Here is a 22,500-nt window from a genome sequence, read left to right on the forward strand (position 1 = left end):
TACTTTGTTTCAGAAATGTTTCTGATGTTTTGTTCTAAACAAAACCCGGGCTGACAGTACTTTTACTGTAAGCTTTATTACTTCACCTTGATTCTAAAGTACTTTGGAAAGTCCTGTTCCGGTATCATTTTACCTTAATGCTGAAGTGTTTTTGAAGTTCAGTTCTAAATTAAAGGGGGTTGTCAATTCTGTCTCCATACTTGTTTAAAGCTGTAGCTGTCCGCTGTATGAACTGTGTTGTGATTTTAGTCTTTTCCTATTACTGTTCTTGTAGGAGCTGGATGCACTGAAACTTTTTCAGCACGCTAGCACAAAGTAACTGAGGGTGGTAACTAGCTAAAGTGTGGTTATGAAAGATTGAAACAAAGCGAAACAAAGCAGTGATGATTCTGTGAAGAACCCCACCAACCAATAAACCAGCCAACAATCAGCCACACACCTGGTCATGCACCCAAACAACCACCCAATCAACCAACCAGTCAGTAATGACATACACTGAAAACGAGCATTCACAAGTCAAAACAAGATAGAACCATGATTGTCGAAGGAATGACCTTTTAGCCCGAAAGCATTTTAACTATCAGAATTTTAGTTGAAACCTGAAGTTGTCTGTTGTGCAGTTCACAGTGACAGCTGTGGATGGCGGAGGCTTACAGAGCAGCAACACAGCAACTGTCACGGTCACCGTCATCCGCAACAGCTTTGACCCGGTGTTCAGCTCTGCTGGCTGTAACTCTGCAGTGCCAGCCAACGCAGGGGCCAACACCATTGTGACCACAGTCACCGCCACTGATCAGGACGCTGATCTTCTGCCTGGATCGACTGTATCTGTGAGTTGCATTCTTTGTGTGTGTGTGTACATGTGTGTCTTTATTTTCTTCATAACTGTTTTTTTTTGTCCAGTTGAACATTTAACTTCCAAGGAATATAGAGTTTTATTCTTTTTGGAGTGTGTGTATTGTCTTTATTTTCTGCATAAACTGTTGTTTGTTGTTTTTTCTATTTTAACATTTAACTTTATAGGAAAGATACACAGGTATGATGACATCACAATCTGTGAGTTTTATTCTTTTTGTTTTGTTTTTTTGTCACCATGTTTCCATAGATCAGAATTAGCATTGCTCCTATAACTCATTTTGGGATGTGGAATTGGGTTGGATTTTTTTTTCATTGGGGAAATGCAAATGGTCAACAGGTTGAATGAACAAAATATTTGATTTCTCTTAAAGGAGAGGCAAAGGCAGATTGAAGGGGGGTGAGTTGGTCTTCCAATGCTGTTTAAATGTGTGGGCAGCTCATACTTAGGTGTTCATGATCATCACACTGGACTTAACAATGTGTATAGGAGGTAGGAGATTATGCTTAAATGTGGATGGTCAGTATCTGCTGTTGAGTGTTTTTATTCTTTACTTTTATTTTTTGAATTAACAGACCTGTCAGATGTATAATCACCACTGGCTATTGTCTGGAAAGATGTCCTGGATTTTTTAGTTTGTGATCACCTTTCTTTGTTTTTATTTTCTGTTGTTGCAAGCAACTGCCTTGAATTAAAGAAAAAAAATTCATGGAATAAATTTCTGTAGTAACGACTAAGCACAAGATTGTTGTAAGGAGCATTATTTTGTGTCTTATGTTCCTGTAATGTGTATTTTCAGACCAATTTCGGTACCCTGAGCGTGAAATACCGCTTGATTGGTGATGACGGGGATCAGGATTTCTTCTACATCGATCAGTCTTCAGGAAGTATTTATACATCAGCCAGCAAGCCGCTCTCCTCTGATACTGCCACGACCTACAGGGTAGGAATCACAACTGTTACTGTTACTGTAACTGATTTGCATATTTTTTATCTGCCCTATTGTTTGTGCCATTTTACTGACATAACTGCATTCTGTCAAGATGATTACAAAAAAAAGAAAAACGTATCGAGAATAATATGTTGTTGTTGTTTTTTTATACGTAATTCATTTATGAACATATAATGTTGAGTAGTTTATTTTTGCAAATGCAGGTATTCAAAAAATGATAGGTAAAAAGGACTTTTTTCATGGAGTTTGGCAATGAAACACTTGAGTTATTTGCCACTGAGCAAATAATAATTTCTAAGCAGGCTGCATATGAATTTGGTTACCTGCTATTCAGATACTGACGTGTAAGCTTAAAAAAAAATCTGTGGCTATAAATCTAAAATGTTTATATCTTCCTTTTTGTTCATTTTTGCATTGCTAATTCTGCCCTGGATGTTGCAGATTCGTATTCTGGCTGAAGATGGCGCTGTGTTCCCTCGCAGTGATGTGAAGACGTGTGTGTTCACTGTGAACCGGGACCCCAACCCTCCCCAGGTGGTGGTCATCAACGGCACTTCAACCATTCTGGAGATTCAGGAACTTGGCAGAATCTTCAACACTATCAGCGCCAGCGGTGTAAGTCATCTGGGATCATGGAGAAAACACAGCATTGGTGAACTTGAGTAACAACGAGAGAGAGAGAGAACACTGAACACTGGGATGTTAAATGTCATTAGCTGTGCAACTCTAGTGACACAGTGGGTACAAATCAGAACAAAAAAGGTGCAAAGCAGATAAAATGGAACTGAAAGGAAAAACAGATTTCAAGCAGAATATACTAATAAGAGATAAGCAGCACTTTGGCACTTTCTGTCATTAGCTTGAAAAGTCCATGTGACAGGGGGGTACTGTGCCTTCTTTTCAGTCGTTCATCTCTAAGGTTTGAACAGTACACAGAAAACAAAGTACTTATAAATCATGTATTAATCATTTAAGCATGTAACATCAAAACACATCAATCAAAGAGAGAGAGAGAGAGAAACAGTGTGTGTGTGTGTGTGTGTGTGTGTGTGTGTGTGTGTGTGTGTGTTCTACTGTGTGTGGATTTTGGAATTTCTGTTGACAGTGAAAACATGGCAGAAGAGATGTGGTGTCAAAACTCCAGGCTAGCCCATTAACTTCCCAGTGGTATGACTGAGAGAGAGAAAACAGGAGGTGACTTGTTGTGTGTGTGTCGTTCTAGGCCCAAGACCTGTTCTTCTCCTTGGTGAACACCAACAGCAACGACCAGGTGTGCAACAGCTATTTTGGTATCTTCCGAACTGGAGGCATCTATGTCAAGAGTGATCTGGTTGCCGACACACAGCGGCGCACATTCTACACTGTGAGCCTTAGTTTTTTTTGTTTGTTTTCATTTGTGTGTGTGTGTGTGTGTGTGAAAGAGGGAGGGAGAGAGTGTGTGAATGTGAGTTTTTTTTTTTTGTGTGTGTGTGTGTGTGTGTGTGTGTATGTACTTGTGTGTGTGTGTGTGACTTTGTGTGTAAAGATACAAACATTCATTTTGTGCATTTGTATGTTTTTTAAATAAAAGAATGTGTGTTTAGGATTGAGTCTGGTATATAACTAGTGTGCGTTGTGACAGTTACATTTAACATGGTCTGGCTGAACCAGATATTTGTTTTAAAGATATATGAATGCTGCTTGAACAGTGAATATACATAAGCAACAATAATTAAAATTGATGGAACACGTGTTCTGATTTTTGTATCCTGGGTCAGTGGAATAATCATTGCATACAATGTGTGTTTCAGTGTCGTGTCATTGCCACCGAGAGCAACCCTCCTGGACGTATTTCCACCAACACGGGCACAGTGACAGTGACAGTCGTGAGGAACACTCCCCCAGAATTTCTCCAGCCTACCTATTCGGCCACCATTAACAGAGATGCCACCCAGGGATCCACTGTTGTCACCTATGGCGTGAAGGATGACGATCAAGTTGTGAGCAATAGTAGAAAAAAAAAAAAAAAAATCAAGAGAATGGAAATGGTTGTATTTTCATTGAAAAGAACAAAACAAAACAAAGGAAACACAACAACAGATAACAGAATGGAGATGACTGTATTTTTGTTGTGTGTTGCTTTGTGTGCTGGGGAAGAAATTAGCATGTTGTCACGGTGTGGTGCCAGCAAACTTTCTTTTTCTCTGTGTGTGTGTGTGTGTGTGTGTGTGTGTGTGTGTGTGTGTGTTTGATAAAGTGGAGGGATGCTATTTCTTTTTTTTATCATAATTTGTCCGGTGCATAAGCAGAGTATCATAGTGAGTAATAGCATTTACCGTTTACACAGTGACACTTTTATTGTTGCTCTGGGTTACATGGGCTGACAGCTGCATTCGGCACACTTTTTGTACTAAAGTACTGTTGTAACCAAAAATGCAACATCAATTCTGTGTGGTGTGTATGGAGTTATCCTGTCTTTAGAAATAGCATGGTTCATTTTATGATAATGAAGATGATAATTACCATTACTATTTTGTATTTTTCACAGATGACCTAAAGTAAACAGACATGGTGTCCCTGTTGAATTTATTACCATTGAAAGAATGATGATGTTTGATGGTGATCACATGTATGTAGTCAGCTCCCATCACCAAAATTGATGATGATAATCTGAGCACATTTTTTCATGTCTGATTCACAGATATCATGTCTGACACTTAACAGGTTATCCTCAATACCAAAAATGTTTAAAGCAGAATACAAAACTGTAGCTGATAATCCACGAACAGAGCAAACTAATGTTTAAAGCCATGAAAGTTGTTCATCCGAAATACTGTAATCACTTCTGTATGTTATTTATTCCATAATTCCCATAGTAGATGCTGTATCGTGTGTTGACATCGGCCTTTCTTCCCTCTCATCACTGAATGGTGTTGCTTTATGCATGTGTTTCCTTGTGCAGGCTCCGTTTAATGTGCTGACTGAGTCGGTCATCGGCCGAGATGACAATGGCTTCTTCAGACTGGACACCAATGCCCAGTCCATCTTGCTGGACAAACCTGCTGACCTGGCTGCAGACACTCGCACTCGCTACACGGTCAGTTCCATGTTGTAGTTTTTATTGTTAGTATTAGTTTGTTTCTCAGGGAGGCGTCACTGCGTTCAGACAAATCCATATACACTCAAGGCCTGACTAAGCGCGTTGGGTTACGCTGCTGGTCAGGCATCTGCTTGGCAGAGGTGGTGTAGCGTATATGGATTTGTCCGAACGCAGTGATGCCTCCTTGAGCTACTGAAACTGAAACTGCTAGACTTATGCCTGACCAGCAGCTTAACCCAATGCACTAGTGTATGCTATACATATTTGTGTACCTATTTGAGTAGTTTTCTTGACTTGACTTATACAGAATCTTGCCAGAGGTTGCTTTGGGTTCTCTGTCAGTTTTATTGATTTGTATTGCTCTTGTGATTGCCTTCAGATTCCATATCGTTCAAATTGTATGCATTATGAGTAAGTGCATCTTTTTGCTATAGAGATTGCTAGTTCAAATGAGAATGTGGTAAAGTTATTTTATGCTCTTGTGTGGGGTGGGGTTGTGTGCAGTGTGTGTAAAGTAAGGGTAATGGTACATCATGACCATGATGAACTTAGTCTGACAGAGCTCTGGACATATTGTTGATATATATTGAAATGACTGCACCAAATAACAGCTTTATTACGACACATGTTTCTACAGTTGGTGCTCCAAGTGCGTGACGGTGGACGCTCAGCCATGAGCTCTACAACAGTGGTGACCATCACCGTGCAGCGGAACCTGAACTCTCCTGTGTGCACCAGCACCTCCAACATCCCCCTCAACTACACAACCAACCCTGGCTCCATCGTTGGACGTTTCCAGGCCATGGATGCAGATCCTAACCAGGTGGAGTTTTTTTGTTTAGGTTTTGGTGCCCCTGAATTTGGGACATTTTTGTTTTGTTTTTTTTCTCTATATTTTGATGATGGAATGAGGAATTTGGGACAATATTTTTTTCTATATTTTGATGACAGAATGAGGAATTTGGGACATTGTTTTGTTTTTTTTCTATATTTTGATGATGATGGAGTGAGGAAATTGAGACATTGTTTTTTTCTATATTTTGATGATGATGGAATGAGGAATTTGGGACATTGTTTTTTTCTATATTTTGATGATGATGGAATGAGGAATTTGGGACATTGTTTTTTCTATATTTTGATGATGGAATGAGGAATTTGGGGCATTGTTTTTATCTATGTTTTGATGATGGAATGAGGATGAGTGATAATGTTGTTGGTTGTTGGGGTCCATTTAATTTTGGGACTGCTTGATATGGCTGTACTCTCATAATGTATCCCGGCATCAACCAGGCTGAGAGATAGACACCTGCACTGTTGGTCAGGAAATTTGAGCAACACTCCCAAAGACATATCCATAAAGTGAATGACACTAGACTGTATTCCCAGTCTTCCCATTTGAGCCTGTAGCACACTTAGCTCTGGTTATGGGCATGAAAAACACTACAATCATTGTCCTATTTTACAAGATTTTGTTTGTGAATAGTTTTAGAAATGAAAAATTTTGAACAGAGTGACTTCAGTAAAATCAGCTAGAGGTGTGAACTGCTGTGTTCTGGAACAGATGGCCTTGAAAGGGTTAAAAAGGCTACCATCAGATCCATGTTTTCATTGAATGCACTATTGTAACAACAGAATTATTGCTGTGTCATGCCAACAGATTTATTCCACTGTTGTACCACTGGATTGAGTCAAGATTTAATGCACTATTGTACCACCAGATTTAGTGAAGATTTAATGCACTATTGTACCACCAGATTTAGTGAAGACTTAATGCACTATTGCACCACCAGATTAAGTCATGAAAGATGTCATTGAATTAATTTTTTTTTTTAATGGTATTGTATATTCTGTTTCATTTCATTTTATTATTGATTGATTGATTTTTATTTATTATATTTATTTTGTTATATTTATATTTATTCATTTATAACACTTTTATTTATTCTTTTTTTTTATAACTATTTCATCAATCTATCAATTACTTACCTATTTATTTACTATTTTATCTTATGTTGTATTCTTATTTTATTTATTTTCTTATTTTCCCTCAAGGCCTAAGTGTGTTCGTTTAGCAGATATTGTGTAGCATATATGGATTTGTTGGAATGCAGTAACTGAACTGAATTGTATTGTATTGTATTGCACTCTATTTTGTTATATTTTCAGGTGGTGAAGTATGTGCTGACTGGGAGTGTGGACTCTAAACGGTACTTCTCAGTGGACTACGACAGTGGAGACATCATGCTGACTCGTCAGCTGCCAACCACTGGCTCTCCAAACTATGTGGTCAGTTGAAGAAGAAAGAGGGATATTCCTCTGTGTGTGTGTGTGTGTGTGTGTGTGTGTGTGTGTGTGTGTGTGTGTGTGTGTGTGTCTTTTGATCTGTTAAGCTTCATTCCATGTATATCTGTGCAGAAATATTGATCTTTTTAACCTATGTATGTGTGCAAGAATATTTATCTTGTTATTTCAGCACATGTGTATGTGAGTGAAAATGTTAATCTGTAACACGAGTATTTGTGCACGCATGTATTTTTCACTGAGATGCAAAGTCACACTGTTCTCACAGGCTTCACTTTTGATTTGTGCAGCTCACCGTGAATGCCGTGGACAACGGGTTCCCCGCCAGAACAAGCGTGTGCAGCAGAACAGTGGTGGTCAGTGTTGATGCTGGCACCTTGGCGTTCCAGGTTCCCAGCTATTCCAAAACCATCAAGGAAACTGACCTTCCATCTTTCCTGGTTGAGACTGTGACAGCTCTCCCAAGTGTAAGTGCTTTGAATGCTTTGCCTCACAGTACTAATGACTAGTTATATTGAAGGAACAGAACTGAAGAATGTAGCGGAGTTGAAATACTTCAGCAATATCATCTCCAGTGTCAGTTCCTTTGACAAGGAGATTGACGCCAGGATCTGCAAAGCAAACAGGACGGTAGGACCAGCTGGCCTGCTACGACAAAGCAAGCACACGACAGCATTGAGAACTGCCACATAGCATTACTGAGGCCTACAAGAGGAGGAAGACAGCAGTAGCAATGCCCCAAAATCCTGGACAGTTACCCTTCCCTCACTACAGACCCCCATGCAGATTCAAACTGGAACTCCATAGCCATTTGGGTGTCAACACCAAACAAAAATAAGTGCATAGATGTCATTGTCACACAGGATGTACTACCAAGAAGAAAATGAAGAATTAGACAAGTGAAAATTGAGACTGTAGCAAACAACCTTTGCCATTTATTATCTATATCTATTTTTTTTCTTTCTGTCTGAGTTTTAATTGGCCTTAGTGGTCAGTGAGGCTCTAAGCATCATAATTCAGTTTGATTTGATCTGAGTTTTAATGTTTTTGTTATTGGATGTGTGTGCATACATGCATGCATATATAGTTAGTTTTACATTTACATGAATACTGTGTCACAATATACTACTTATAAGTTTCCGATTTAAGGAATTTTTTTACAAGATATGGATGTTGATTATGTTTTCCTTAGAAGAATTTGTTTTGCCATTTTGAGCTCTGGTTTGTCACAAAGTATTGTTTGAGCACTGATTTTCAATGCAGAATTTGTTTGAGCACTGATTTTCCATGCAGAGCACTGATTTTCCATGCAGAATTTGTTTGAGCTCTGGCTTTTCATGTACAGTATTGTTTGAGCACTGGTTTTTCATGCACACTGTTCTGTGGAATGTGTGTACAGGATTCAGTGACCTACGAGATCATTGGCATCAACAACGACATAGAGTGGTTCAACATAAACCCCTCTGGCGGCCAGATCACTGTGGCAAAAGACCTGCGCACGGATCCCTTCCGAAGGCAAACATACCAGGTAAACATTCTTCATGTGGGGGCTCACTTCTGCTCTCAACACTTTGATGGCTAACTTTTGACAGCCTCGTTTTTTTTTCTCCCATTTTCATACCTTTGCTCTGTGCCTTCCCACCTTCTGTTGTTGTTTTGTCTGTCCTCCAAGCCTGTCTGTCTGGCTGTCTCCCCCTGACTGGTTGTTGTGGACACTGTTTCTCAAACACCACTATCCTTATATTCAGATGTGTGTTTTTGTTTCTTTAAAAAAGAAAACAACCATGCTTATCTTTTTTACCCTGTTGTATTTGTGCAGTGTAGACCCCAAAATGGGTGGGACTGGATGAAAAAAACATGATAGTGCTTGACTGTTACTCTCAAAAACAATTTTGTCTTGTACCACGAAATCTGGTGACACTTGAGCTTGCTAGTGCAGTGTGTGTGTGTTGTCGTTGACTACATGTTCCTCCTGTCTCTTCACAGAGGTCACTTTGACTGAATGATTGATGTGTTTGTCAGTTTTCTGATAGCATAAAAAGGAGGAAAGAAAAAAGAAGTGTAAATAAATTAACAAAAAAAGAAAGAAAGAAAGATTAGAAATGAACATTGAATTACACATACTATACCATGACCCACTGGTGCTGACTTCGTCAGTGATCTGACTCCTAGTCTAATGCAAAATGCGGTTGTGCTTGGGCATTGACTATTTAGGTTTCAATGAAAAACAAATCTTGCCTCGATAATCTAATCATTGATACTTATATAGTGCTATGTTCAGTCAGAGACCACACTCTAAGCAGTTTACAGAATCATTTGCACAATAGGCTACCTACATTGTGGTAGAGCCAGCTGACAGTTGCCTTAAAGATGATTTGTTTCCCATGTCATTTAGTCAGTCTTCAGTTAAACACATCTACACACTTGATATTTGAGTGGATTTTTCTTCTGAATTTTGCCAGGGACGACCCATTTTTTGCTGTCAGTTCTTTTACATGTGCTACGTGCATGCTGGACACGTGACATCGGTTTATCATCTCATCCAAATCACTAGCTTCCAGACCATCACTTAAGGTCTAGTGGAGGGGGGAGAAAATTGTAGTGAGTATGGGGTTCGATCCCGTACTCTCAGATTCTCTTGCTTGCTGGGCAGATGCGTTACCATGAGGCCAGTAGTCCAGGTAATGTTGTCGTTTGCAGCTGCTGGTCCAAGCCACCCGGCAGTTCCAAGTCACCAGGCAGACTGCCACAGCCCTGGTCACTGTCACCGTGCAGCGAAACGTCAACGCTCCCCTGTTCATTGGCAACTATTTCAAACAACTGGAAGAGCGGAGTTCGGTGGGGATCAGTGTCGTCCAACTGTCTGCCTCTGATGCCGACAATGTAAGCTGACTCTGCTTTTGAGATGACTGGTTCATGTGAATGATTGGTTCATATGATTGGTTCATTTGATTGGTTGTTTCATTTAAGTGATTGGTTCATGTGACTGGTTCATTTGAATGATCGGTTCATTTGAATATGACTGTTTCATTGTTTGGTATATTTGAATGATTGGTTCATGTGACTGGTTCATCTGAATGATTGGTTCATTTGAATGATTCATCTGACTGACTGGTTCATTTGAATGGTTCATTCAGATTGGTTCCTGTGAATGTTTCCTTTGATTGGCTCATTTGAATGATTGCTTCATTTTAATTAGTTCATTTTAAAGATAGCCATGGTGAAATTTTGTGATGGTACAAAGTCTTTGGCATCTTTGCAGAAAACCACATGTGCTCTCGGTTATATACAGACAAATTTATGTGCATGTGCTTACACTCACACACACACACACAATATATATATACACATACTTGTACATGTGCATGCATACGCGTGCGCGCACACACACACACACACACACACACACACACACACACACAAATGTGCGCACACATGGATGCACAAACAAGCACATGCACACACACACATACATGCACAAACATGCATGCCCACACCATGCACATGCATGCATGCACAACACACACACACACACACACACACACACACACACACACACACACACACACACACACATGATATATATTATGCAAAGTAATTGTACAAAGTATTTGTCCATGGAGTAAGGTTTACAATTAATGCAATCTCTAATTAAAAGCAGTTTATATTTGTGCACTCTGTTTCTCGCCCCCCCCCCAACCCCCACCACTCACCCTCTCTCCCCCTCCACCCCTCCCTCCCTTAACAGTGCATTGATGACAGCAAAAGGAATGATAAATTGGATTTGGGGGTGTGGGGGGTGGGGGGGGGGGGGAAGGAACAACTGTTCAGTTCAACACGTTGCCATGAACACTTGTTTTGTGCAGGATCGTCTGACCTTCCGCTTCCAAGACCCAACCAGTGCTGATGCCAGCCTGTTTTACCTGGCCCCCTACAGCGGTCTCATCTCACTGAAGACCAGTGTGCTGAACCTTGGGAGAGATCGCCTGCAGGTGGGTGTCTTGTCCAAAGAGATGGAACATTTTCAGCAACACCTGTCATTTGCTTTCTACAAGATTTGCTCCTTTCGTGTGTTTTTTTTTTTTTTTTTTTTTGCATATTGGCATTTTGATTTTTTTTTTTGGTTTTGTGAAACCTGATAAATCGAGTTGGTAAATATTGAAAAAGTAGAAATATCTGTGATTGATTGAGAGATTGTCTGATGAGATTAAAACTTATTAGTTATTTTGGACAAATCCTTATTGTTTTTTTTTTCTTTCATTTTCTCTAATCAGTTAAAAAAATTTCAAAATATTAGCATTTATCAAACAGTGAAGAGATTTGCATAATTTTGCCATTGATGTTTCAGTTTGGCGTGATTGTGGATGACAACGCAGTTGTGGATCCCAAATCAGCAACAGGCTCCGTTACTGTGTCCATTGTTCGGGACGCCAGCCCTCCAAACTTTGTCAACGATCCATACACTGTCACAATCCCCTTCAACACTCAAGTTGGAGATGTCATCTACACTGCCAGTGCAGTTGATCCTGATATCAGTGTAAGTTGTGTTGTCAGCTGAAACATTGGTAGACACAAATGCACACCCATATGAGGTGGTTGGTTTTTTTTTTTAGTAAATGCGTGTTTGATTTTTTAGTGTGTGTGTGTGTGTGTGTGTGTGTGCATGCATGCATGTGTGTGCATACACATGCTTGCATGTGTATGTGCATGAGCATTTTGTTGTTTATAATGATGCAAATATTAGCATTCAGGGCTTGTGCTGGAAAAGAACTTTATACAAGTCTTTGTTTTTATACGTTATATTTCATAACTATGTTAAAAAATCTAGAAACAGTTTCTAAGGTGAAATTAAATTGCCAAAATTCTTCAGACTAAAAATACTAGCAAAATTGTTCATGCCCCTGGGTAGACTAATGAATTGTGTGTGTGTGTGTGCAGGGGACCTTGGTCTATGAGACTGGATCAGATTACCTGGCTGCTCCGGCTTATTTCGGCATTCAGGCAGACTCTGCCCGCATTTTTGTGAAGAATCCCTTGACAACAGATTCTGAAACCAGTTATAAGGTAAACTGTTTTTGTTTTTGGCGTTGGTTCACATTTATTGTTGGTGTTTGTGTTGTTGGTGTTGGGGTGTGTGTATGTGTGATTGTGTGTGTGTGTGTGTGTGTGTGTGTGCGTGTGTGTATGTGTGAATGGCATTTAGCATGGCTTAAGTTAAACAAATGAAGTGTTTAGTACAGATAATTGAAAACTGAAAGCCGGTGTTCATAAAACACATGACTTTGTTTGAATGAAATAAATTTTGACTTTGAAAAATGAAACTGAAATTAGATTTAATTTCTGTTTGATGTTTTACAGAAACCTAGGGTAGACTCTCAGTGCCTATGACCAGCATGTTGGGTTAATGTGCAAGGCAGGCATGTGCTCCTTTCTTTTTTTTTTTATTCAAATTTTTTTTTTTTTACATAGATATGGTTAGCATGCATGGATCGGGGTGTTTATGTAAGTTTGTGCCTGCCTATGTGAGCGTATGTGTTAGGGTAGCTGTTAGATACACATGTATGTTAAAATGTATGTATGCATTGTGTGTGTGTATGTGTGTGTAGTCACATTTCGGTGTGTGTATGTAACATTGATATAATGTTTTATGTTAACAAAAGCGTTTTTGTAAAACACCTAGAGCAGATTCCTGGATAGTGTGCTATATAAGTATCCATTATTATTATGATCAGTCGGCATGCTTTGACACCACCTTGAAACTGAAACTGAAAACTGATTATCTAACGGAGATCATGATGATTATGTTGACAGCTGAAGCTGGTGGTGTACGACTCTGCCCGACCAGACAAGACGGACGTTACCAACATCACTATCAACATCAACCGCAACCCCAGCAATCCACAGTTTGTCCAGTCAACCTACAGAGAATCCATTCCAGAAACATTGTTTCCCGGCTCTGAGATTTTCACCATCAGTGCCACAGACAGTGACGCTGGGGTAAGAATTCAGTCCTGTTTTTTTGTTGTTTTTTTTTTTTTTTTTTGGTCAGTATCAGAAATCTTATTATTAATCTTTTTATTTCTATTTTTTCATTTTTTAACTACTGTGGTTGACTGAAGTGTTTTTGTTTTTGTTTTTGGAGGAGATCTTAATTTTCCAGAAACAACAAATTTACAGTATTAATGCGATGACAGTTTAGTTTGATAATGACAGTATTAAATGAGATGACAATGCAGATTTTTGCGTTAATGACCGTGTTTTTGTGTGTGTGTGTGTGTGTGTGTGTGTGTTTTATGCATGAATAGGTTTTTTGTGTGTTCACACACAAAGGCTTTCAACATATTCCAATAGGCAGAAGAACCAACCTTTTTTCTTTCACCCTGATTAGCTCCATTAGGAAGACAGAGATGCATCAATGGAGGATTATTCATTTCACAATTTTGAGAAAGTGTAAAGCCCAAATCACTTAATCAGCAGTGTGCTGGTTGAGTCTGGGGAAGTATTGCTTGAATTACTCAGCACTGTAAATGTTCAGACTTCTGAGATCTGAGTTACACCAAAAAATGCTGTAGTAATAGTATCAATGCCCGTATCACAGTCAGACTCTGAATGGCATATCTGCACATTTTTTTAAAATTTTATTTTTTTATCAGTTGAGTCTTGGCTGACATTGAACAGAATATTGATATTGGCACCTTATTCCATGTTCTTGATGGATTCAGCCTTTCCTACTTCAGAAACCCTACAAGAATGTCTCAAAACTCTCCACTGTGAATAATTTGATTTCTGTAATAAAAGGAAAAACGCAAATGGAATCATTTCTTTTATGACATTGGTCAAAAACAGTTTTTCTCCCAGTTCAGTCTTTGCCATGTGGTGGCTTGTGATGAGTCATGTCTAGCACCTTCATACATTGTATCAGGAAAAGATTGAGTGAGTGAGAGAGAGTGACAGAATTTCAGATGAAAGAAAATATGCTTTCATGGCCGTCTTTTATGGGTTACTGTATTGTGTTCACAGCAAACGGTGACGTACAGGGTTGTGAGTGCCAATCCCACAGGCTGCGACAGCTTCTTTTACCTGAATACCTTGACCGGTCATGTTTCACCTGCCAGACCCCTATACGCATCTACATTTTCCACCTGTTCGGTAAGTATTTGTGTCACTTACCTGACATACATACGTGCATAGTTTGTGTGATTTGAAGTGACCAATATCCTTTTTTTCTTTCGGTAATTTCGATTTGCATGTATCATGATGTTGATATAATTTGAAGGTGGCTGGAAAATGTTAGAATGGCATTTGGATAGAGATTTGACTGTCCTCTTACATATTTTGAGTGTGTGTGTGTGTGTGTGTGTGCGTGCGTGTGTTTGCAGAAAGTAAAAACAAAATGCTGTGTTTGATTCTCTGTCCACTCTTTCATTTACTGTCATATACACAGTGTGTATACATACATGCATGCACACATATGCACACAGACACACATGGACACACACACACACACACACACACACACACACACACACATGGACAGACAGACACACATGGACAGACAGACAGACAGACACGCACACGCACATGCACACATGCACACACACACACATGCACACACGCGTGCACACTGACCTACTTTGGATCAGTAAAACAGTAGGCAATAAGCACATTTAGATCCCAAACAAGACAAAATGAAGTTTATGAATTTTGCATCAGTTATTCGGATCTGTGGAACAATGAACTTTGAGAAAATGAACAGCACTCAAAAAACTGATCATCTAAGGGTGTGCTTGCTTGTATTTATTCACCTATATGTGCTGTAAAACAAATCTTGAATAAAATGTTTGTGTCATTAGAAAAAACCCCTGAAAATCAGCTTTGCTGGAGAAATGAAGGTGGACTATTCTTGGCATGGTTTCAGATCACTTTCAATGCCCAAGACGATGGCACTCCAGTCAAATCAGCTGCCAGCACGATTCAAGGCATCATTGAAATCTATCGCAATGACTATGACCCAGCATTCCAGGTAGAAAGCGATATCATCAGCATTCCAGAATCGACAACACAAGGTTCATTGATCTACAATGTCTCTGCCACAGATAGAGACAGCCCGGTAAGCTTTGTTTTGAAAACAATTGCAGATATGAAGCATTGACGAAAAAATGTATGTGTTACACTACTGTGGGTGGACAAAAAAAAAGAAAAAAAGGGGAAAGTTATAAATGAAATGTGTAAGATGTTACTGAAGTGCACTGTAATCCTGCAGGAAAAGTATTTCTTGTTATGAAAAGTGTGTTAGAATGGTACCATCTCGCTGTGGTTTTCTGGCAGCTTTGTGCAATAGAGTGTGTGATTGATGCATATGGTCATGGTGTGGAGAAAGAGGATGGAAAGATGGCATGGTGGAAGAAAGAAGAGGATGGAAAGATGGCAGGGTGGAGGAAAGAAGGAAAGATGGCAGGGTGGAGGAAAGAAGAGGATGGAAAGATGGCAGGGTGGAGGAAAGAAGAGGAAGGAAAGATGGCAGGGTGGAGGAAAGAAGAGGATGGAAAGATGGCAGGGTGGAGGAAAGAAGAGAATGGAAAGATGGCAGGGTGGTGGAAGAGGATGGAAAGATGGCAGGGTGGAGGAAAGAAGAGGATGGAAAGATGGCAGGGTGGAAGAAAGAAGAGGAAGGAAAGATGGCAGAGTGGGAGAAAGAAGAGGAAGGAAGGATGGCAGGATGGAGGAAAGAAGAGGAAGGAAAGATGGCAGAGTGGGAGAAAGAAGAGGAAGGAAAGATGGCAGGATGGAGGAAAGAAGAGGAAGGAAAGATGGCAGGATGGAGGAAAGAAGAGGAAGGAAAGATGGCAGGGTGGAGGAAAGAAGAGGAAGGAAAGATGGCAGAGTGGGAGAAAGAAGAGGAAGGAAAGATGGCAGGGTGGAGGAAAGGAGAGGAAGGAAAGATGGCAGGGTGGTGGAAAGATGGCAGGGTGGAGGAAAGGAGAGGAAGGAAAGATGGCAGGGTGGAGGAAAGGAGAGGAAGGAAAGATGGCAGGGTGGAGGAAAGATGGCAGGGTGGAGGAAAGGAGAGGAAGGAAAGATGGCAGGGTGGAGGAAAGAAGAGGAAGGAAAGATGGCAGGGTGGAGGGAGAGGAAGGAAAGATGGCAGGGTGGTGGCAGAGGAAGGAAAGATGGCAGGGTGGAGGGAGAGGAAGGAAAGATGACAGGGGGGTGGGAGAGAAAGGAAAGATGGCAGTGTGGAAGAGGAAGGAAAGATGGCAGTGTGGAAGAGGCTCAGAATGCACTGAAGACTGTGGAGCTGTAGGTCCCGTTACTTAAGCTGCTGCTTTAGCTTTCCATTTCTGGGGCTGAATCTGAATCCAGACCATTTCTCACAGGTTATGTTTGTTTTGTTTTTTTTGGTCACTTGTGTGAACAAAGTGTAGAGTTGCAACAGAGAAAGAGCAATGCATTTAATGTCGTTTTGGAGGTGTGAGTGCATGCCTGCATGCGCACGCATGGATTGTGGAGGGGGAAATGTGTGTACATGAGTGTATTTTGAACATTGCTCCACTGTTTCAAAATATTATTCCGAAAGAGTTTCTTTGATTTTTCGCTTGACACCATACCTTATTCATGCCTCATGTATTGTCAAAAAACATATGGATCCACAGGGTAAACGCTATATAAATGCCCATTATTGCAGTAATTAATTTCTCATGATTTTGTTTCCTTATCATGTTCCATGACGTGTGTTTCCAGGAGGCAGAGTTTGGTGACGTTGTATACGACTTGATTGGAGATGACGATGCCCAAAACTACTTCCGTGTGGACCCTAACACTGGAGTCGTCACAACAAGACCACAAAATTTCATCGGCTCTGGAAAGGACAGATATTTGGTAAGCATATGAGAACTTTTGAAACGATGTGAATGTTGTCATATATTTCTGACCTTGATGATTATGTAAAGTCTTTGGGGTTGTCAAAGCTCTCTCAATTTTCTGAACAAATGTGAAAGTGAATGTGTTTTAAATTTCTTGGTTGCTGGCAATGGAAAATCACTGTATTATTATTTTTTTGTTATTTTTAAATGATAGGACATATGTGGGGAAATGATTGGACAAGAAAGAATGTGGGCATGTGGAAGTGGGTATGGGTTGGTAAAAGAGGAAATTTTATTTCAGTGTTTTGTGTACAATTTATATGAAAATGCAATAGAGATGAAAAAAAATTGTAGCATGCAATTTATGCATGGAGCACAGAATATAATTTGAATGAATAAATTTGCATCAGAGGGAGGAATTTTGAGAGAGAGAATTCACAAGATTACAAGATTCCTTAATTTCAGGCCCCATCCTGTGAGAGAGAGAGAGAGAGAGAGAGAGAGAGAGAGAGAATTGCTTTGATGCTTTCATGTTTTTACTGTTATTGACTGTACAGTGATTGTGACAGGATGGTAGAAATACATTTCTTGAACAAAATGTAAATTAATATTCTTAACACAGGCACAGTTAAAGAGAGAGAGAGATACATAACCCTGTTTCTTTGATGAATATTTCAATGAATGGTTTCCAGGCCAGAATCCGGGCGTCTGACAGTGGCCCTCGCCCACGTTCCGGAGTGTTTGTGCTCACCATCCTCATCCTGAGAAACGTCAACGCACCATCGTTTAATCAGCAAGACATCACAAGAACTGTTTATGAGGATGACGCTGTTGACACTGCAATCTTCACAGTGACAGCCACTGATCGCGATACTCAGGTTTGTAGGTTTTTGGTTTGTAGTTTGTTTTCAAGGAATGGGGTAGGAGATATAATGTAGGTGCTAAGAAGAAAGCTTTCATTGTCTTCCTTTCCCCCTGGATTTGTCCAAATGTCAGTAACTGAAACCAAAACTGGAATGTGCACATTTTGTTTATCTTGACTTTTTGTTCGTATCTAATACAGTGTGTGCGTGCGTGTGCGCTTACGCATGTGTGTGTATGCTTATGCGTGTGTGTGTGTGCTTATGCATGTGTGTGTGTGTTTCATGTATGTCCTTTTGTCTGCAACTGTTTGCAGCACAGCTAAAGGAATGTTTTCCGAACTTTAGATGTGAAGCCATGATTTCGTTTATTTGGAGTGGATATGTATGTTTCATGTATGGCAGTCCTGTTGACACAGGCAGTGTCTGTTCCAGGGTGTTGACATGGCAATGTCTGTTCCAGGGTGTTGACATGGCAATGTCTGTTCCAGGGGTGTTGACACGGGCAATATCTGTTTCAGTGCTGTTGACACAGGCAGCATCTGTTTCAGGGGTGTTGACACAGGCAATGTCTGTTCCAGGGTGTTGACATGGCAATGTCTGTTCCAGGGGTGACACGGCAATGTCTGTTCCAGGGGTGTTGACACGGGCAATGTCTGTTTCAGTGCTGTTGACACAGGCAGCATCTGTTTCAGGGGTGTTGACATGGCAATGTCTGTTTCAGGGGTGTTGACATGGCAATGTCTGTACTAAGAGTTTTTACAAGGCAATGTCTGTTGCAGGGACCGCAGAGCCAGCTGTCGTTCAGCCTGTCAGCAGTGCAGCCTGCAGACGGCCTGCTGTACTTCCGACTGCAGGACAGCACAGAGCTTTCCCCCGGCACCTACTCCACCTCCCTGACCTTCGTGAGGCCTCTCTACCTGGACACCAGGGATACCATGACATACACGGTATGTGTGGCGGTGCTGGTTGTGCCTTGCTCGCATTCTTTCTCTGTCTTCTCTTGCATTCAGACTAACAGGTGCAGGAAGGCATATTCACTTCTTTCTCTCCCTCCTCATGGCATGGCCAGATCTCATCTTACAATCTGACTGCATTCACATTATCAGTTTCCAAATACTCCAGTTACAAGACATCTGATCACAAGTGGATCATGCGCGTGCAATTCTCCTTCCACACAGTGCACCTTCCTAGTCATGCATTCACCAGCACACACACACACACACACACACACACACACACACACACACACACACACACACACACACACACAGTGTCAACAGTGGCACATGCAGTTATTAGCATTAAAGTATAGGCACACACTACGCACACTGCCACATGTGGACTCAGAAAAACTTTATTATCTCTGTAAGAAAAATTAAGTGAATGTATGGCAGCTGTCATTAAACTTTCACAAGTTACAGTGAAAACTTTTCAGCGAGTGAAACAGAGCATAGTCATAAAAGACAGCCTTATGTCACAGAGTGCTCACAACACAGGCTGCCCCTTGTGAAGCGCCACGCATTGGTCTTTGCTTTGCTTTCAAATTATTGTCACCTTGCATTTTGTCGATTTTCTCAAAGTAAGGCGACCCGACGAATCTGTGATAAAGGACAGGTATCAGTGTGAAGATCATTATGGTTTTTATGACAGTGATATTGTCTGTGTGTTATAATTCATGAATTTAAAGCTTTAAAATCAGGTGCAGCGAGGAATGGTTGCTGCTCGGTGATGAAAGTAAAAAACACTTTGAGGGCAGGGCTTGTGATTTCTTCTCACTGTGCTTTGTTCTTTTCATTGGTTTGCACACACGTAAAAGAAATATCTTGAAACCTGAGTGTAAATGTCTAAAGCCACTTTCATGGACTTAAAAAAAAGTCTGACTTTTGAGCATTGAGATGGCTTGTTTCTTCAAGCCAAAGAGATATTCTTTGTAGTGCATTGTCACTTGTTTTCCTTCTGTGTAACTTTCATTTTTAGTGCATATACTTCTTAATTTGTTTATTTCTCTCATTTCATTCTAGGTTAATGTTTTATACATAGCTTTGGTAGGTTCTCAAGTCCCTGGCCAGCATTTTGGGTTTATGTGTAGATAGTTATCTGCTCCTTAAAGAAAAAAAAGAGAGAGAGAAAAAAAAGAAGCTGATGTTATGTGGCATATACAGGTCAGCCTGTACACTTTGACACCTTCTCGAAACTGAAACCGAAAACTGTCATTTCCTTGACATTTAGAACATGGGACATTTTGTTTTCTATACTTCAGTGACGATGAATGATAACATGTAGGGGGTGTGTGGTGTGGGGGGCATGGCAAAAAGATGCTGCCATGTTGGTCCATTTAGGTCAGGGACAAGCAGACAGGGCTGTACTCCCATGATAAACCGTCATTTCTTCCATTCCATTTTGTCACGTGTTGTGTTTGTCCCTCAGTTCACACTGACTGTCCGTGACAACGGAAGACCCCAGCAGAGCACCTCGACACCGGTGACCATCAACGTGATCCGTGACCTGAACGACCCCCAGTTTGCTCAGCTCTTCTACAGTCTGCCCATGTCCTATCTGGACCCTGTGGGAACTTCCATCGCCACCATCACCGCCACTGACTCTGACTCTGATGTGAGTTTTGTGGGAGATCACAAGTGATTTCAGCTTTTACTTTGTGATTAGTCAGGATTTCTTTTTATATATATATTTTTTTTTTTTAGTTTGTTTACACCCTCGAAAACGGAGTATGGCAGCCATCATGGCAGGATTAAAACGGTCATACATGTAAAAGCCCACTCGTGCACAAATGAGTGAACATGGGAGTTGCAGCCCATGAATGAAGAAGAAAAGTCTGTTTAAAATTTATTTTTAAGTAGGTGTGACGTTGGTTTTTGGATAAGTCCACATGCTTTGTGTCCGCTCCCTGAAACTGAACCTGATCAGCCACAGAGATAAGGATGTTTTTACCAGGCAATTTCTGTTCATTATTCCTCCATTGCTCAGTTTATTAAAGATTTATACAGCAGTATTATGGGAAAATTGGTCATGAAAGTATTATTCTTGAGGCTGTATACATGTTCTACTTCAGTGGTACTTGCATCTGTGTTGTCTACTTTGAGCAATTTGAGAGAAATTGGAATCTGTATAATCCCTTGGTTGACACATAAGAGCAGAAATATAATGGTAATGCATTTTCCCCATTGATTGATCAAAATGACGATAACAAAAATGTTGATGAGTTCACCAGTGTTGTGTATTTATGTATAGTGTCTGCTCTGATGTGGAACAGTTCATAGAAAAACTGCTAATCAATATCATTTATTTATTTGTTTTCATATTTCATTTACTTATTTTGGATTCATGCACTGCAGGGATAGGAGAGACAAATGTTTGATTCAGAATGTGCAAAGTGTTCAAAAGTTAGTGAGAATATGATGAGAGAATGCACTTGAGACATACATGAAAAATACTCAGACTGATATGGAATATCTTCTCCTTTTTTAACTTTAATCACTTTGTTCATGTTCGCACTTGAACACTCAGACTATTGTGAATCAATGTTATTTCTTGTTTTGTTTCACAACAGCCCAAGTACAACACAGCCAGCCTGACCTATGACATTCTACAAGGAAACTCTCCACAGAGCCAGTCGTTTTCGATCGACCCTAACACAGGAGTCCTTAGTGTCAGACAGTCTGTTTCGACTGACACATCGACGTCGTACGTGGTATGTGATATGCTATATGCATCATTTAGGTTCTGTGTTGTTTGACATGTATCATGAGTGTTGCATATTATTCTTTTTTCGTGTGTGTGTGTATATAACCGTAAATTGATATTTGGTTGGATGTTTGTGCAGGGTTAGGCTTGTTTATTTTTGTTTTACTGTTTCAATGCATGTTTTGCGCATCGTTTTTACATCACACATCACAGCTGAGCATGTTTCACAAGAAATGGCGCTGTGTGAATTAAAGTGTTTATTAGTATGTATTGATTTAGAAAGTTAGTGCATCAGACTGGATGCTGTTTGTATTTCACATCAGACCAAGTGGAGCCATATGTGATCACTCTGTAGTGCTGTAGCATCCAGGCATAATTATGTGTGTGTATATATTATGCAAACATGTACTCATGTTCATGCAGAGCACTCTTTTGTGCATGCATGGGTACACACACAGACATTTGCAATTACACAAGCATGGACATGTCTGCACACATGTTAATCAACAAATACATCTTAACAAATGGCTGGCTGGCTGGATTATGTTATACTAGGCTGACGTACTGGTAGACAGTCAATGTGTCAAACCATAAATTATTTTGAGAATGCGAAAACAGAATGAGTTAAGGAACTCTTAAAGCTGATTCAGCTGCTCTTATGGCAGCTGCATTTGTGCAGTCTCGATCTCTCTTTCTTTTCACTTACTTGAGCACACCATTGTGTTGTATTGTGTTGTATTATATTGTATTGTATTACTTTTTGTTACAGTAGATCTGTGCAGTGCCATCCATCTATTATTTTCTTCTTTCTGTCTACACACACACACACACACACACACACACACACACACACACACACACACACACACACACACACACACACA

General features: G+C 40.2%; 1 protein-coding gene across 1 annotated transcript in view; it reads left to right on the forward strand.

Moving 5' to 3' along the window:
- LOC143286623 (uncharacterized) overlaps window positions 1–22,500 on the forward strand; it is a 177,678-nt gene that overhangs the window by 51,555 nt on the left and 103,623 nt on the right. The window contains exons 53-74 of the mRNA XM_076594665.1: window positions 621–830; window positions 1,656–1,799; window positions 2,250–2,423; window positions 3,031–3,171; window positions 3,599–3,787; window positions 4,750–4,884; window positions 5,525–5,710; window positions 7,054–7,173; window positions 7,479–7,655; window positions 8,588–8,716; window positions 9,889–10,071; window positions 11,055–11,180; window positions 11,537–11,725; window positions 12,127–12,252; window positions 13,000–13,185; window positions 14,209–14,337; window positions 15,107–15,298; window positions 16,930–17,067; window positions 17,744–17,929; window positions 18,694–18,861; window positions 20,342–20,527; window positions 21,483–21,623. Of these exons, the coding sequence (XP_076450780.1) occupies window positions 621–830; window positions 1,656–1,799; window positions 2,250–2,423; window positions 3,031–3,171; window positions 3,599–3,787; window positions 4,750–4,884; window positions 5,525–5,710; window positions 7,054–7,173; window positions 7,479–7,655; window positions 8,588–8,716; window positions 9,889–10,071; window positions 11,055–11,180; window positions 11,537–11,725; window positions 12,127–12,252; window positions 13,000–13,185; window positions 14,209–14,337; window positions 15,107–15,298; window positions 16,930–17,067; window positions 17,744–17,929; window positions 18,694–18,861; window positions 20,342–20,527; window positions 21,483–21,623 (3,555 nt within the window). The remainder of the gene's footprint in view (window positions 1–620; window positions 831–1,655; window positions 1,800–2,249; window positions 2,424–3,030; window positions 3,172–3,598; window positions 3,788–4,749; window positions 4,885–5,524; window positions 5,711–7,053; window positions 7,174–7,478; window positions 7,656–8,587; window positions 8,717–9,888; window positions 10,072–11,054; window positions 11,181–11,536; window positions 11,726–12,126; window positions 12,253–12,999; window positions 13,186–14,208; window positions 14,338–15,106; window positions 15,299–16,929; window positions 17,068–17,743; window positions 17,930–18,693; window positions 18,862–20,341; window positions 20,528–21,482; window positions 21,624–22,500) is intronic.

This window comes from Babylonia areolata, chromosome 1 (genome assembly GCF_041734735.1).
Source record: "Babylonia areolata isolate BAREFJ2019XMU chromosome 1, ASM4173473v1, whole genome shotgun sequence".
NCBI lineage: Eukaryota > Metazoa > Mollusca > Gastropoda > Neogastropoda > Buccinidae > Babylonia > Babylonia areolata.